Raw genomic sequence first — 15,183 nt, 5'->3', positions numbered from 1 at the left:
GACTGTGTGCACAAGCAGAGTGGAACAGGTTTTGTCACTTTCTTTTTTTTTCAGATGCTCTCAACTTCAAGAACATTGGGAAAAGAGAGAAGAGAGACCAAAAGATACCATGAAGAAACTTCGTCATTTGGGAAGATTGATTGGCATCTACTATGGACTGATATAAACTGGAAGCCTCCAGGCATGGCACAAACTTTCACTGAGGTGTTTTTCTGGTGGATTCTTGATAAAAATATCCATGCATAGTCTTCAATTGACAAAGTGTTACTCAAATCAATACAGAGAGTCCCATCAGACATTCAGTAATTCAGATCTCAGGAAAAGATTTTCTCCATTTTAGGGTTCACAAACGAGAAGTTGCTGAACATATTTTGGTCCATGCTGTTAATCAGTGCTCTGTCAGCACAGGACAGTCTGGGTTTTTCATTTAGAAATTCCTTGTCAAAGTTGCTACAGTCACTGGGGGATTTCTTCAAGAAAAGGAAAGAAAAAAACAGATGTTAAACTATGAACATTCAGATCTTCATTACAACGGTACTGGCCCTATCAGGCTGCTTCCTGTGGGCACAGCTCAGGTAGTTGGGAACAAGCTCAGCTCAGCCAGGGAACCCACAATGCTTTTGCTCTTGTCTTTTTGCACAATGATTTATTACTCTAGCCCAAACCATGCACAGAAGCATGTCAAGCTGCAGTGAGCTCTTAATACCCAGCAACCAGTGGTAGCCCCTTGCTTAATACCATCTAAGGAGGTAGTAATGAGAATAAATATTATATAGGAGACATTGAGCCTGTGGTCCATGAATTCTGCCAGGCAGGATGGACTAGACCCATCAATTAAATAACACTTGTGAAGAACTGTAAAATGGATATATCATGCACTTGTCAAATGAAATTATATTATTGTTATTAATAGGACTGTAATAGTTTAACAGGACTGTTAAAAGTAGTCAGGACTATCCTGATCAGCTCATTACCTGAACTTCTTTTGCTTCTTTAGTTTCTGCAGTGCAGTGAAAGCTAATCCCTACAGAGTAGGTTGCACTTGTGTAGTTAAGGGAAGGTGTTTTAAGTGGCATCCAGACCTTTGCAATGATAACTCAGAAAGTGGGTATCTTAGGTTTGGGCATGCTAGACTTGGACTTATAGCCATCACAAAGTAGTCATGATGTTTAGGTTAGGCAGCCCAGCCAACAGATGCACAAAGCTCACAATTATCTTTCCCACACCTATGCAACAAGTGAGGTTGTGGCAGATTCAAACTGTAGATGTGTTCAGCTGATTGTCTCTGATGTACACAACAGACCAAACAGCCTGTGGCAAATTTAATCTGCATTTAGAGATTTAAGTAAGAGGCAACAGTTTCCATTCTGACTGCCCAAGAAAAAGGTCCTCCATTTACTTTTAGACAGGAGACCAAGGTCCTTCATCTACTGTTACACAGGGACCACATGTGCAGAGCAGCTCCAGAAGATAACCCTGGACATTTGAGGACATTTTGAAAGCCTTCACTTGGTGCCTAAAACTTTTAGCTCTAGTGTGAAGATGACATTTACCACTCCTTAAAATACTGACTCCATGAATCTAGAAGGATTCAAGGTCTCTGATATTGAAGACTTTGGATAGCATCCTTAAATAGATGGCTTTATAACATTCCTGTGGGTCCTGGCTTTGGTTTATTGCTAGCATGTGCTGGAGACTTTAAATATTTGGGGAATGAATGATTCAGGAAAGACAGACATGAGATGGGTGGAATGGTAAGAAGATGCATCCTTACCACTCTTGGTTTGAAAGGAGGCTCCATCCTTCTCTCTTCTAAAGCTTCCCAGTTTATTTCCCGGAAAAAGGCATGCTGGCGGATGTTCCCTCTTGCTCCCAGTCTCCTCTCAGGTTCTCTCACAAAAAGCTAGAATATTGAAGAAACACCTTAATCTTTTATCAACAGCAGTGTGTTCAACAGGACAGTCCTACCAGATAGGGTCTCAGACTTCAAACTCAAGCACAGTTGGTTGAAAGTGTGAAGGCTCTTCTACCTTACTACATTTCTCAATGAAGAACTAGTTTGGATCCTCAGTATAACATGCCAGGACTGTGGTGATAATACAGGGTGGAATAAGTAATTATCCAGAGTCAGTGGCAGTAAGAATAGCCCATCACAGAGGAAATGCTGGGTTTTTTTCCTAAACACGGACATTTATTGATTGGTATTAAGATGATTTCTATCTTTAATCCTGACAGAAGTACAGGTTGTTTGTGCAGAGACATGGCAGAATGTGTCCCAGATACAGATGTTCAAAATCTCACTCTGCTATGATATGCATTTCTGAACAAATTAGTTATAGGGAATCTCTTGATGCCACAGAACTTGAGCTGGAGGATGAAAGGATTGAGTGCCTGTGGGTTAAAATCAGAAGAAGGGCTAACGAAACTGACATCCTGCTTGGAGTCTGTTATAGACCACACAACCAGGATGAAGAGGTTGATGAATTATTCTACAAGCAGCTGGAGGCTGTCTCAAGATCATCAGACCTTGTCCTTGTGGGTGACTTTAATCTGCCAGACATTTGCTGGGAACTTAACTCAGAAGAGAGGAGGCAATCCAGAAGGTTCTTAGAGTGTATGGAGGACAGCTTCTTGATGCAGCTGTTAAGTGAGCCTACCAGGGGTCAGGCCCTGCTTGACCTGCTGTTCTCCAATAGAGAAGGGCTGGTGGGTGGGTGGAGGCTGAGAGAGAATACATAGAATACATAGAATAAACCAGGTTGGAAGAGACCTTCAAGATCATCGCGTCCAACCCATCAACCAATCCAACACCGCCCAAGCAACTAACCCACGGCACCAAGCACCCCGTCAAGTCTTCTCCTAAAAACCTCCAGCGATGGCGACTCCACCACCTCCCCAGGCAGCCCATTCCAATGTGCAATCACTCTTTCTGTATAGAACTTTTTTCTAACATCCAGCCTGTATCTCCCCTGGCGCAGCCTGAGACTGTGTCCTCTTGTTCTGGTACTGCTTGCCTGGGAGAAGAGACCAACATCTGTCTGTCTACAACCTCCCTTCAGGTAGTTGTAGAGAGTAATAAGGTCACCCCTGAGTCTCCTCTTCTCCAGGCTAAGCAACCCCAGCTCCCTCAGCCTCTCCTCGTAGGGCTTATGTTCCAAACCCCTCACCAACTTTGTTGCTCTTCTCTGGACTCGTTCCAGCAAGTCAACATCCTTCCTAAACTGAGGGGCCCAGAACTGGACACAGTACTCGAGGTGCGGCCTAACCAGTGCAGTGTACAGGGGCAGAATGACCTCCCTGCTCCTGCTGGCCACACTGTTCCTGATGCAGGCCAGGATGCCATTGGCCCTCTTAGCTGCCTGGGCACACTGCAGGCTCATGTTCAGTCTACCGTCGACCAGCACCCCCAGGTCCCTCTCAGCCTGACTGCTCTCCAGCCACTCTGACCCCAGCCTGTAGCTCTGCATGGGGTTGCTGTGGCCAATGTGCAGAACCCGGCACTTGGATGAGTTGAGAGTTGGGGTGGTTCATCCTTGAGAAGGAAAGACTCTAGGAAGACCATATAGCAGCATTTCAGTAAATGAATAGGGCTTACAAGAACACTGGGGAAGGACTATTTACAAAGGCTTGTAACACTAGGACAGGGGAAATGTTTTTAAACTAGAGCAGGGTAGATTTAGACTGGACATTAGGAAGAAGTTCTTTCCTGGGCATCCTACTATCAAGATGGTGGAACACTGCCTAGGGAGGTGGTGGAGGCTGCGTTCCTGGAGGCATACAAGGTCAGGCTTGATGGGGCTCTGAATGACCTGATCTAGTTGGGGTTGTCCCTGCTGACTGCAGGGGGATTGGACTAGATGGCCTCCAGATGGCTTTTCCAACCCAGTACATTCTATAATCCTGTGATTCTATGATTCTTTGATCAGCTGAGCATTTGTAAGTCCCTGTACATGTTCAATGTGTGTTATCTTATCATGCTCCATATTGAATTAATATGCCTTAGACCCAGCTGAGGAGAGGTAACTTGTTAGACTAGTTGTGACTTCATTGTCTTTTTATCTTGCCATTCTAGAATAATTTGCATCCCAAGCCAGAAAGACTATGATGCTAAATGGCATGAAGCTGAGAAGGAAGCAATAAAAAAATTAATGTATTCCTGAAAGGGAACCTAAAGATGAGGAGGATGCTCATTAGAGGGAATCACAAGAGTAGTCCACTCAGAAAGGACAGTGTGTGTTGCCATGCAGGAGATTCAAAGGGCAAAAAATTCAGATGACATGGTGCTACTAGCTTGAGTAGCTCCACCACTTCAGGACACAGCTCAGGCTTTGTTTTCCTGCTCTTTAGCTCAGTGCAAAGATGCAAAATATTTTCTTCTGAAAATCACATGGAATACCAAAGAAATCTACCCTACATGTCCTCATATCTCTGAGGCACAAGAACTTTTTCAAAGCCATAATTATCACAGAAGTCACTGTAAACCTTAGTGTGAAGCCTGGCAGAATATCTCTTGCAGGAATTAACATACCTTACACTTTAGTGACTGCTCTGCAAAGAAACTGATCTTTGCTGGTATCTGATACCCTGTGATCCTACTTACTATAGGTGAGGAGCCATCATCACAACTCAAGAGAAATAAGACTTAAAGATGGTCTTTTGTCATAAGTTAGGTGAGTTTTGAGGTTGACAGACAAGAAAGTGACTCTCTCTGGTCCTCTCAGAGTAAATTTGCTTCTCTAAACAACAGCTGAAGTTGCACAAATCAAAGGTGACAGTTATGACAAAAAACCCCACAGCCCTTTAGATCAATGGATGGCAATTCTTACCTTCACCAAAATATCCTTAGCATCCTTGTCAAGCCAGCGAGGGTAGAATGGGTTATCCATACGGATAGACTGGAAAAGCTCCTCTTCATCTTGGCCATGGAAAGGAGACTGACCAATAAGCATCTCATATAGTAGGACACCAAAAGACCACCAGTCAACAGAGGTGTTGTACTTCTGCCCCAGCAATATCTGCCCAAAGAGAGGAGTCACAGTGTCATAAAATCATTGAATTACAGAGTGATAGATTGGTTTGGGTTGGAAGGGATCTTCAGGTAACAGAAGGCTGCTGTAAGGTTTCCTTGGAGCTTTCTCTGTTCATCTCCTTTCTTTATCAAGGAGCCTAGATAACTTGCTGATATATGGATATTTACACTGCAGATGTCTAAAGGTACCTCTGGAGACTGTGAGGTCTAGGAGCCTTATGAAGATTTTAGAGCTGGAGAGGTGAATAGTTCATTGTAATGCACAATCTTCACTTTGGAGCCCATGGCTTGATTGCAATATAATTCCTTATGCTATAGCTACAATGTAGGTGACAATGACATGTTCTGGAGGTAGCTTAATACCAGTGAAAACAACTGTCTAGATCAATACATACGAATCTGCTGATAGCTGAAAAATTATGATTTAGAGAGGTTATCTTTACTGCTGTCTCTGAGGTACAGTGGAAGTGGGTGGGCCTGGATTCATCTTATCCCCTAGAAGTTGTGTCTTAATAATTTAATTATCTAGAGTCTCTTTATAGGCAATGGAAGCAATTTAAAGGTGACTTACACAGCTAAGATAGGAAGGCATGCCTTGTCTTCTGGCATGCTAATCCTTATGCAACACTATAAAGCTGTCTAATGCTTCATTTTTAGATGAATTTTCACACATTAAGTGAGAAGTATCCCTTTGCATATACCTGTGGCATCCAGCAAAGCAAGATCCTGATGTCAGAATTCTAAACCCACACCTGTCCCCAAAAATCAAAAGAGGAGATAGGAAAAGGACAAAAAAGTATTTGAATATAAGATGCAATATGTACAATGTGTTTCACTCGGAGCCAAAAAAACAAGGAATCAGCAAGACCCCCCTAGTATATTTTACAGAATTATAGAATAATAGAATCATTAAGGTTGGAAAAGACCCTTAAGATCATTAAGTCCAACCCAGCTCAGCCAAGTCAACATTAAACCATGTCCCTCAGCACCACATCTACATGTTATTTTAACACCTCCAGGGATGGTAACTCCACCACCTCCCTGTTCCAGCCTGTTCCTGGGCTTACAGCTGGATCCCTTGTAAATAAAATCATCCCAACCTTTCCTTATGGGAAGGTATATTATTTTTAGAAGACTTAATTTTTGAAGTACAAAATGTCTTGAAATTGAAATTAAATGTTGTATGGCAGTCAAAGAAAAGATTTATAAGCTTTGAAGTTTTCTGGGAAAATAAATAAACTCAGTAAATTAATTTCAGGTTTATTATCTTTTTTCTTGTCTTTTTTTTTTTTTTTTTTTTTTTTTAATAAAAAAAATGAATTACTTGTCTACTGACCCCAAGCCCCCTTTTTTTTCATGGCTGTAACCAAGGTGCCGGATCGGTAACAAATTACAGTGCTAGCATCTCCATTGAAATACTGACAAGAAGTCCAGTGCCCCTGCCTCTGGGAGGAGAGATGATCCATGAACTAGAGCAGTGCTTCCAATTTAGAGGCAAAGTATTTCATGTGCACTCATTCAATCTCTAAAATAAATGATGGTGCAGAAATAAAACCCTAAGCTATTCTAGTCTTCCTCTTTTCTATGAAGTAAAATCAGAGATAATGGATTATTACTGAGCTCTCTTTTTTTAGAGGCAGAAAATAACATTTTTTCCTTTATTAAATAAAAGCATATTGAAGGGGAATAAAAGGCAATTACAGCTTGATTGCAGAGCACACTTGCATCTGGTGTTAGACTATAAAAATCTAACTGATTTGAAGAGACCAGCTCTTGTGTCAGCAGTGGCGTAACTTCGAGCAGAATTGAGCCCTTGGTGCACAGTGAAAGATCAATGAATTGTAGTGAAAGAGAAAAAAAATAATCCAGAAGCTTTAAAAGCTATTTGTAAATTACCAATATCCATCAAGAAAAGACTAAAATCAGGAAATGGGATCTCAAAAGGAGATTAAATGGATTTCAGAGTAATACCAAAAATGGTGCATGGATGACTTGTAGATTCTTCTCTGAGCTGAAAAATGTTTTATTTGGTCCCAATTTGCCACCTAATTAGTCAAAGCCTCTCCACAACAAGATCTATCATTGTGTAAGGTCATCAGGTTAAGGAAGCTTACCCTTTTTCTGGAGAGTTCTAGTTCAAACTATCTAAAATTTCTAGGAAAAAAACCCATTAAAAAACAACAAGTTTCTACACAAGAAAACATAGAAAGAAACACGGGGAAATGAAAAGGATCTTCCTATGGGCAAGTTGGAGTCTGGTGTCTGTGACCACACAGTTTTATTGCATAGGCATGTAGAGGTCAGGCCCACCTTTTCTCTGCCAAGCAGAAGTAGATATCAACTGCATTATGAGAAGAGGAACTGTTGGTATGTTTTTGCATGGAGCTTAGCACCTTTCTCCATGTGAGCTCCAGCTTTACTAAGTCAAGGGGACAGAGCAGAACCTTACTTAACAAAAGCTACAAGCTTTGCCATGCCCTTATAAGCTTAAGTACATCCTAGCCCTGATACAACTCCATTTTCTCTAGTTTAAGAGCCTCCTTCACCAGGATGCAACTTGTGGAGATATGTCCTCCAGGGATGGATTCACGAAGTGACATGAGGTGCTCTGGCTGCCCTGCACAGCCATAGCAGAGAAGTAGCTAGCCCAGAGCCCATAGTTAGTACGTTAGCACTCAGCTGTCCTCTGTACAGCAACAGCCTCTCCTCTGACTGCTAACGTTTAAAGAGGAAAAATTGGGATGTATGACCACTCTCATGTTTATGTCTCCAAGCATCTGCACCCCTTTTAAAAACAGTCCTTGGTTCTTTTTTATCTAGACAGACCTTCAAGTCTGTGCTCAGTTTTAAGTTTAAGACCTTGAAACCTATGCTCTGAAGGCAAAATCTTTTTAGATCATATAGTGCCTTACTCGTCGCTGGGAGGATGCTTGTGATGCAGGCTGTGTTTGCAGCCAGCTAAGAACTTGTCTGAGTAAGTGAGAAGTCCAAGTTTATGGGTGCATCAGAGCATATCCCTGATGGAAGGCAAACCTCAGCTTTCCTTCTCTAGCTAAAAGATGGTTAATCCATGAGGAAGGAGAATCTGCTCCAGGTGAGCATTTTGTCCAACTTTTTTCTATTTTCTTTCTCAGCTTGCAATGACATCACTTTGGAAGTGCCCATAGCTCCCCACCAGCTATCAAGGAGCCTGCATAGCCATGGAAGACTACTAGGGAACATACTTCCCATTCCTCATGCTGTTTCTCTCCTAGAATTGCAGGAGGTACCTCTTGGAGCTTCTTTTCCAAAGGCACAAATTGTATTTCCATTAAGTATTGTGTTTCTTGGTTAAGCCAGCACCAATTGCTTCCAAGGCCCCCAAAAATTAATTATCCACAAACATAAGCGATGCCAGACAGCAATGCAGACTCTGAGTCAAATTGAAATCCAGTTTCTAGCCTGGAACTGCTCAAAAGCAGGTTATTACTCTTTGAAGGCTCTACCACTGACTGACAGTCATGTCTTAAGACATGTTCTCTGTTCCACAGCAGCTTGCTTACCTCTTTACAACCCACACCTACCTCAGGAGCGATATAGTCAGGAGTTCCACAGAAAGTACTTGTCTTTGCATCTCCAAACATGTTCTCCTTGCACATCCCAAAGTCAGCAATTTTGATGTGCCCCTCATTGTCTAGGAGGACGTTATCTAGCTTCAAGTCTCTGTGGAGAAAAAGAAGGAAAATCTGCCTTTAAAGCATTGCAGAGCCACATGAGTTATTTCAGCAGGTTACACAAACTAACTTGCTATCTGCTTCCATGTAGTGCCCTCATGTTGCAATTACAAAGGAAGGCTGAGGAACTGCACTCTTGGACTTCTTCCTTACTCCTCCTGTCCCACCACTGTTGGAGAAGACTTTACCCAAGTCATATTTTAGCAGGACCTGTTTGTTGTGATAGGACAAGAGGCACATTTAGACTAGATCTAAGGAAGAAATATTTCACCCTGAGAGTGGTGAAACACTGCCCAGGCTGCCCAGAGAGGTGGTAGTTGTCCCACCCCTGGAAACTTTCAAGGGCAGATTGAATGGGGCTCTAAGGCACCTGATCTAGTTGAAGACGTCCCTGCTTACTGCAGGGGGGTTTGATTAGATGACCTTTAAAGGTGCCTTCTAATGCAAACCAGTTATGATTCTACAGTCTTCTTAAAGCTGCCTCCTTTGAGGATGTAGAAAGTGAAGCTGGAAAGTACTTTGCAACAGCTAGTGCTTCTGTCCTAACGCAGCCTGGAGAAGGTCAGCAAGAAGGGATCAGCTAATGCTGACTTTCTCCTTCCCTGGAAATCTCAGTACTGTCTCAGAAGCTGCTGCCAGATCTCCCTCTCAGTGCTGGAAGAGGTAAGGACCTGCAAGCCCTTCATGGCTTGCAAGGAGTCAGAACAATCCCAGGTTATCAGCAGAACTTCACCATCTTTTCACTGGTGGGATGCATGATCTGAGCCCTGGAGATTTACAAAGCCCTTCACACAAAACCATTGAGTTGCTGTCAGAGGTTTCAGGATTTGAATTATTGTTGGAAAGCAAGGAGCACAGAGAATGAATAAAAAGAGAGAAGGAAATTAAAGCATGTTGATGAATTGCAGCCACTGACAGAGAACAAAGGGGTCCTCACATGGGAACAACCTTTGAAAGGAGGGAAAAGAATGTAAAGAAAGAAAGAAAAAGGCAGAGAGAAAGGAAGGGCAGCATGGCTTCTATGTCAAACTTCTTATACCTTACCTAAAAGTTTTGCTTTCCATTGAAATAATGGCTTGGGGAAATGTTTAGTTCACTGATGTGACACTTCACCTGGCATGTAGGTAGAATTTGAGCTTCCCAGTCTCAGAGATCCATGTTCCTGCACTGTCTACCCTGTGCTATCAACAACTATTCCTTCTCAGGGTTCCCAAAGCACCCAGAAACATTTGCTTGTGCCCACAGCTGAGGATAGATTGGACTGCTGTTTCAGAGCCTATGCACATTTTCCACACCCCAGGCTACAATCCTAACCATGAGGTTGCCACATATTTACCCTCCCTGTGACAACTGTTTTGCAGTGTGGGTTTTATTTATTTATTTATTTTTTTGTTATTGGTGGTGGTGGTTTTGTTTTTCCTTTTTTTCCCCAGAAATGACTTTGACTCTATGAAGAGAATTTCTAATGCATGATGTTCCTGAGATGAACTGCAGGAAAGAAGGCTATTCAGACTCCCTCTGTGCATAGCAACTTGTCTTGCTTCAGCCAGGTCCTAGTCAGGATGGGGAACCTCGTGGCATCTACACACTAAATTGTTGTCATAGAGCAATAGTTCATGGCTGCTAGAATAAGGTGCAAGAAAAAGTGGGAATCATCAGTCAAAAAGAAATATAAAGACAACCAAGACAGTTGCCTTCCAAATGGCAGACACTCATGTTGTCACAATTTCCAGCTGGAATGACTTATTTTAGTTACACCATTGAGATCAATCTCTGGCTGCCAGCACTGCTTTCACTCATCTGGTAGATTGAAGCAAAACCAAAAAAAAAACAACCATCACCTACAGTTCACTTTCATTATTTTGATGAGTTTCAAACTCACTGGCACCAGGGACTGGAGTTTCTGCCTAAAACATCTCGGCTCATTCATTAAGATTTCAGCCAACATTTCCAAACATGAGTGCATGATGCAGAACAGCTGGATTCATTATTCCTACTACATTGCAAGTGATGTACTTTCAAAAATAATTTCTATTCTCTTTTCTGAGTGCTGTGTTAGCTCTGTGTGGTGGGTTGAAATTCCCCCCAACACAAAATTGCCAGACCAGCTCAGTGGAAAGCAAATGAAGCTATATTTGCAAGCAAAACTACAATCTAGAAATATCAAATGCAATGAATAGGTACAAAATATACAATATTTCCATGTATTTATAAACAACACAAGAATCCCCCTGGACAAAACCAGGGGGGATTCCCCTCCTTCCCTCCTTCCCATGGGACAAGAGAAAGAAGAGCAAAGAGTAGCTATTAGAACTTAGCCATAACAAAGGAACACAGGCAAGGTCAGCAAGCTAGCAGAAGCATCAGCTAGAGCAAAGAAGCCAAAAAGAGAAAGACTTAGTGTATACAACTAACTTTATGCTAGATATCAGGCCAGAGGGATTATTTAGACCTTATCGCTATTTTCCCTTTTACATCCAATGGTAATCTATTTACATTCTGCTCCTTTCTACTCAAGATTTTTGGAAAATTTCCTAGGCACAGCCTAAAACTGCCACACTCTGGCTGAGACACTGATGTCTGTGTGTTCTCCACTGACCTTGTTGTCATTGTCTTCAATAAAAAAAAATGCCAAACCAAAAAGGAGTAGGACTGGTTAAATCTTTTCTCTCAAAGCTCGATAGCCAAAGCAATTCCTCACCATTTCCTGCTTAAGACCAGGCTGGATGAGGCCTTGGGCAACCTGGTCTAGTGGGAGGTGCCCCTGCCCATGGCAGTAGGCAGTAGGTTGGAACTAGATGAACTTCAAGGTCCCTTCCATCTGAAGCTGTTCTATGATCCTATGAATGAGCTGTTTCTTCCAATAACTGTAATGAGTGGGCAGTGGCCCTTCCTCCTTCTTCTCTACTGCAGAGTGGCCATCTGGGTCTCTTTCTGCAACCCCTTGTTGTGGCTTAGACCATGGCCCATCATGCCTTTGTCCACAACAGCCTGTGTCTGTCCCAGTCTGTGATGGGAGGCATCATTCTCCTAGCAATGGCAGTGTCCTCTGATGTGGACTGGTCCTGCAGGTGTAGTGCCCAGAGGAGCAACAGTGGCTTGACAGACAAGATAGAGGTTGATGTAAGATGACCTGAGGTTGATATAAGACAACATGATGCCGATATAAGAAGACCTGAAGTTTATACATGAAGAGCTACCTAGGGAAGTTGTGGATTCCCCCTCCCTGGAAGTGTTCAAGGCCAAGCTGGAGGTGGCTTTGAGCAATCTGGTTTAGTGGAAGATACCCCTGTCTGTGCTATGGTGTTTGGAACTAGAGAAATGTCAAGGGCCCTTCAAGATCAAGCCATTCAATGATCCTATGACCCTGTGAATGAGCTGTTACTTCCTATCACTGTGCTACTCATTGTCCAGCTATCCCACTCTGTCCGCGTTTCACATGGCTTCAGGTTCTACACGTCTCTTTCTTTTCCTGAGGAAACTGGTCCCAAACCCTGACATGTCACTGGTGTAGCAATTCCAATAAAAATGTGAATTACAAACAAAATATCAGCATGAACAATGCTGCCACAAACTCATAATGACCTGCAGATATTTTTAATCAAATTTTCTGAGAAGTCTGAACAGAAATGACAGACATGGCTAAGTGATTTAGGCACCTCAGAAAATGTTTCCCTTTAGTCATCCAGAACAATAATTAGAGACAGAAACTCGCTGAGACCCCAGAGATCCTCTTAGCTTAATGCCATAGATATTGATATCATGTTTATGCAATCACCATCATTGGTCAATAAAGCCTATAAATGGCTCCCACATGACTACTAATCATGAATAATTAGGTGAGTTCATTTGAATCCAAGCTTGTGTTCTAATGGGAAAGATGACTGTAAACAAGCCATCCACTTTTAGCACTTGTTCTAATGTTCACACTACATGGCAAACATTGAAATAAGCTCATTTTGGTTTCAGCAAACATTGCTGCTTTAGTGAGCGTTCTCATTTTTTTGTGACAAGCTATTTGATTCCTGCTTTTATAGAAAGCTGCAGCCTAGTAACTAACTTTTGCTATGAAGATCATCTGGACTAGGGCCCCCTAGAATTTCAGTTATTCCTTTTGACCATGGGAAAGCAGACCCTGGCCTCATTTCTGCAGCTCTTCTTGCTCCCATCTTGTCTCTGTTTGTTTATATAAGACTGAAGCACAATGTGCATTAAATTAAAGCATCCATGCATAACTTTGAAGCTCCTAAGGAGGCCAAGCAAAAGCTTGAATGGGCAGTTTTGTAGTAGAGAACTTCTCCTTGGGATTTGAAAGACTGATGACAAGCTGGATAGAGTTTTGGGTGGCCTGGTCCAGAAAGTGTCCCTGCCCATGGGTTCCTTCCAACCCAAACCATTCTCTGATTCTGTGATAGTAGACTAAGTTCATACCAGTAACTCTGGGAGGAACTCTTCTGAGTGCAGCTGCTGTAGTATCCCCCGTAGTCCCTATCAGCTCCCTGTAGAACCCACTAATAGAAATGGACACTCCTCATAACCTCTGTAACACGTTTGACAAAGCTTAAAATGCTCCTCTCTATTCACTACAATAAAAGCTCAGATCTGTGGTGGTAGGTGAGATGAATCCCATCTCACCATGGAACTGTTAATAATCCAAAAATAAAGGCATATCCTCGTCTCCTTGCTGTTGTGACTTGAGCTGAGGTTGTCACCACTGTCACAGGGTAATCAGCACAGCAGACATACCAAATTTCTGATGGCTAACTTGATCTTATATGCCTTCATACATGGAAAGCATAAATTGGGCACCTTGGTTGGGTGCTATATGAACGACTCAGTATAAAGGCATCAATGGACTTGTTCTGAATTCTCAAAAAGGGTTCAAAACTTCCTTTTCTATACTAGTCTTCAAAAGAAAACAACCAGACTCCATAAAACAGAAATCTGCATAGAAATGCACTAACATTAAGTACATCCAAGCAATATTTTCTTATTTATCATTGGAGCTTGCAGGGAAAGTAGGGAAGATTTAGCATATTTGATACAAAAGAGTAAAATTACCTGTATATTATGCCCTTGGAATGGAGGAACTGGAGTCCACATATGATTTCAGCAGCATAAAACCTGAGTAATAGAAGGCACAAGTTAGAATGGTTGCTTCCCAACAGGAGCTTTGACCAGACCCCAAATGATGGAGGTTGTCTCTGAGGCAGTCAAAATTTGATTGAGTTCTTAGAAGGATTGGAAAGTATCCAGAAGACTTGGAATAACTGGGTTTTACATCCATTGTTTGATGGATGATGTGAGATTCCCAAAACCATGCCACAAATCTAAGTATCCCAGCTCCCACTGAAGACATTTTGTGAAATGGTGGAGATTTGGAGCCTCCTCATCCTTACAGATGTGAAAGCCTCACTGCATGGCCAGCTTCATTTTTTTAATATGCAACTAGCTTTGGGGCACTTGGGTACTTCGGTACCCAAGGATGTCTCCAGAATAGCTGTGGAGCAACAGACCACCACCCAGCTTCCACTGCCTACCCTGCATCAGCTGTTGCAAAGAAGGCAGATCAGGTGGTACCTATGCTGCAGACCTCAAAAGAGCAGCTTTAATCTGCCATACTCTGTAACTGCTGCATGAACAGTGGAGTGGTTCCAGTAATCGGACAGGCAAGTGGGCATCTGAGTTTGAGGGCCACAAACTCCCTGGCCTGCCAAACTGACTTTTATGATTTCTTCATGAAATTTCATCCAAGATGTGAACTAGCTGGCAGCTCATTGGTCTTTCTCTGGAGTATTTTTGGGATCTTTGCTTTCAACACATGTTGGCCTACAGGACAACACCACATCCTGCTGCAAAGAGTTAGCATAAGGCTGAAGCATCACTGCACAATGGAAGGGCCCTCCCAGAAGGGAATGCAATCACAGGATGACCAGCTCTGCTCCCTTGGTCTTCAATGCATTGACTCTTAATTCTGAACATTCAAATACTTATGAAAAAAATCATCAAATTAAACACTGATTTAATTTTTTTTTTAATTATTAAATAAAAATTAATTCCTGTAGTGGCTTCAATATTGACTTTCAAAACAACTTGTGCTTGCAGAAGGATTAAAAGCACTTTTCATGTAGTCTAATTCTTTTGTTTACTTTAATCAAAGTTCAATACATTTTTAATTCTCTTTTGGTGTGTTAATTTTTTGTTTAAATTTACCTTTTGCACTTTTGATAGGTATTATGTCTTTCTCCCTCCTGCACCTTGAACCATACAGGGGAAAAGAGAAAATCCCATTACTTCTAACAAACAACAGCTTCACCTCTGCTCACTGGATGGGAACCCTAGCTTAAGCAAGTCCTGCAGCTTCGTTACAGGCCACCCAGTGTTGAAAAAACCCAAGATATTTAGCTCCTCAGAGGGCTGAAATTAATCTGTGGGATTTTT

At 42.2% G+C, this 15,183-nt stretch overlaps 1 protein-coding gene across 1 annotated transcript in view; it reads right to left on the bottom strand.

The window, feature by feature from the left end:
• Nucleotides 1-220: 220 nt before the first annotated feature.
• PRKCQ (protein kinase C theta) overlaps nt 221-15,183 on the bottom strand; it is a 45,151-nt gene continuing 30,188 nt past the window's right edge. The window contains exons 13-17 of the mRNA XM_009900247.2: nt 13,804-13,866; nt 8,593-8,731; nt 4,827-5,015; nt 1,775-1,903; nt 221-470 (exon numbers count right to left, since the gene is read on the bottom strand). Coding sequence (XP_009898549.1) covers nt 315-470; nt 1,775-1,903; nt 4,827-5,015; nt 8,593-8,731; nt 13,804-13,866 — 676 coding nt within the window. The 3' untranslated portion in view covers nt 221-314. The remainder of the gene's footprint in view (nt 471-1,774; nt 1,904-4,826; nt 5,016-8,592; nt 8,732-13,803; nt 13,867-15,183) is intronic.

Source organism: Dryobates pubescens, chromosome Z (assembly GCF_014839835.1).
Source record: "Dryobates pubescens isolate bDryPub1 chromosome Z, bDryPub1.pri, whole genome shotgun sequence".
Taxonomy (NCBI): Eukaryota; Metazoa; Chordata; class Aves; order Piciformes; family Picidae; genus Dryobates; species Dryobates pubescens.
The sequence above is the reverse complement of the archived record's forward strand: the minus strand, read 5'-3'. Positions and strand labels throughout refer to the sequence as shown.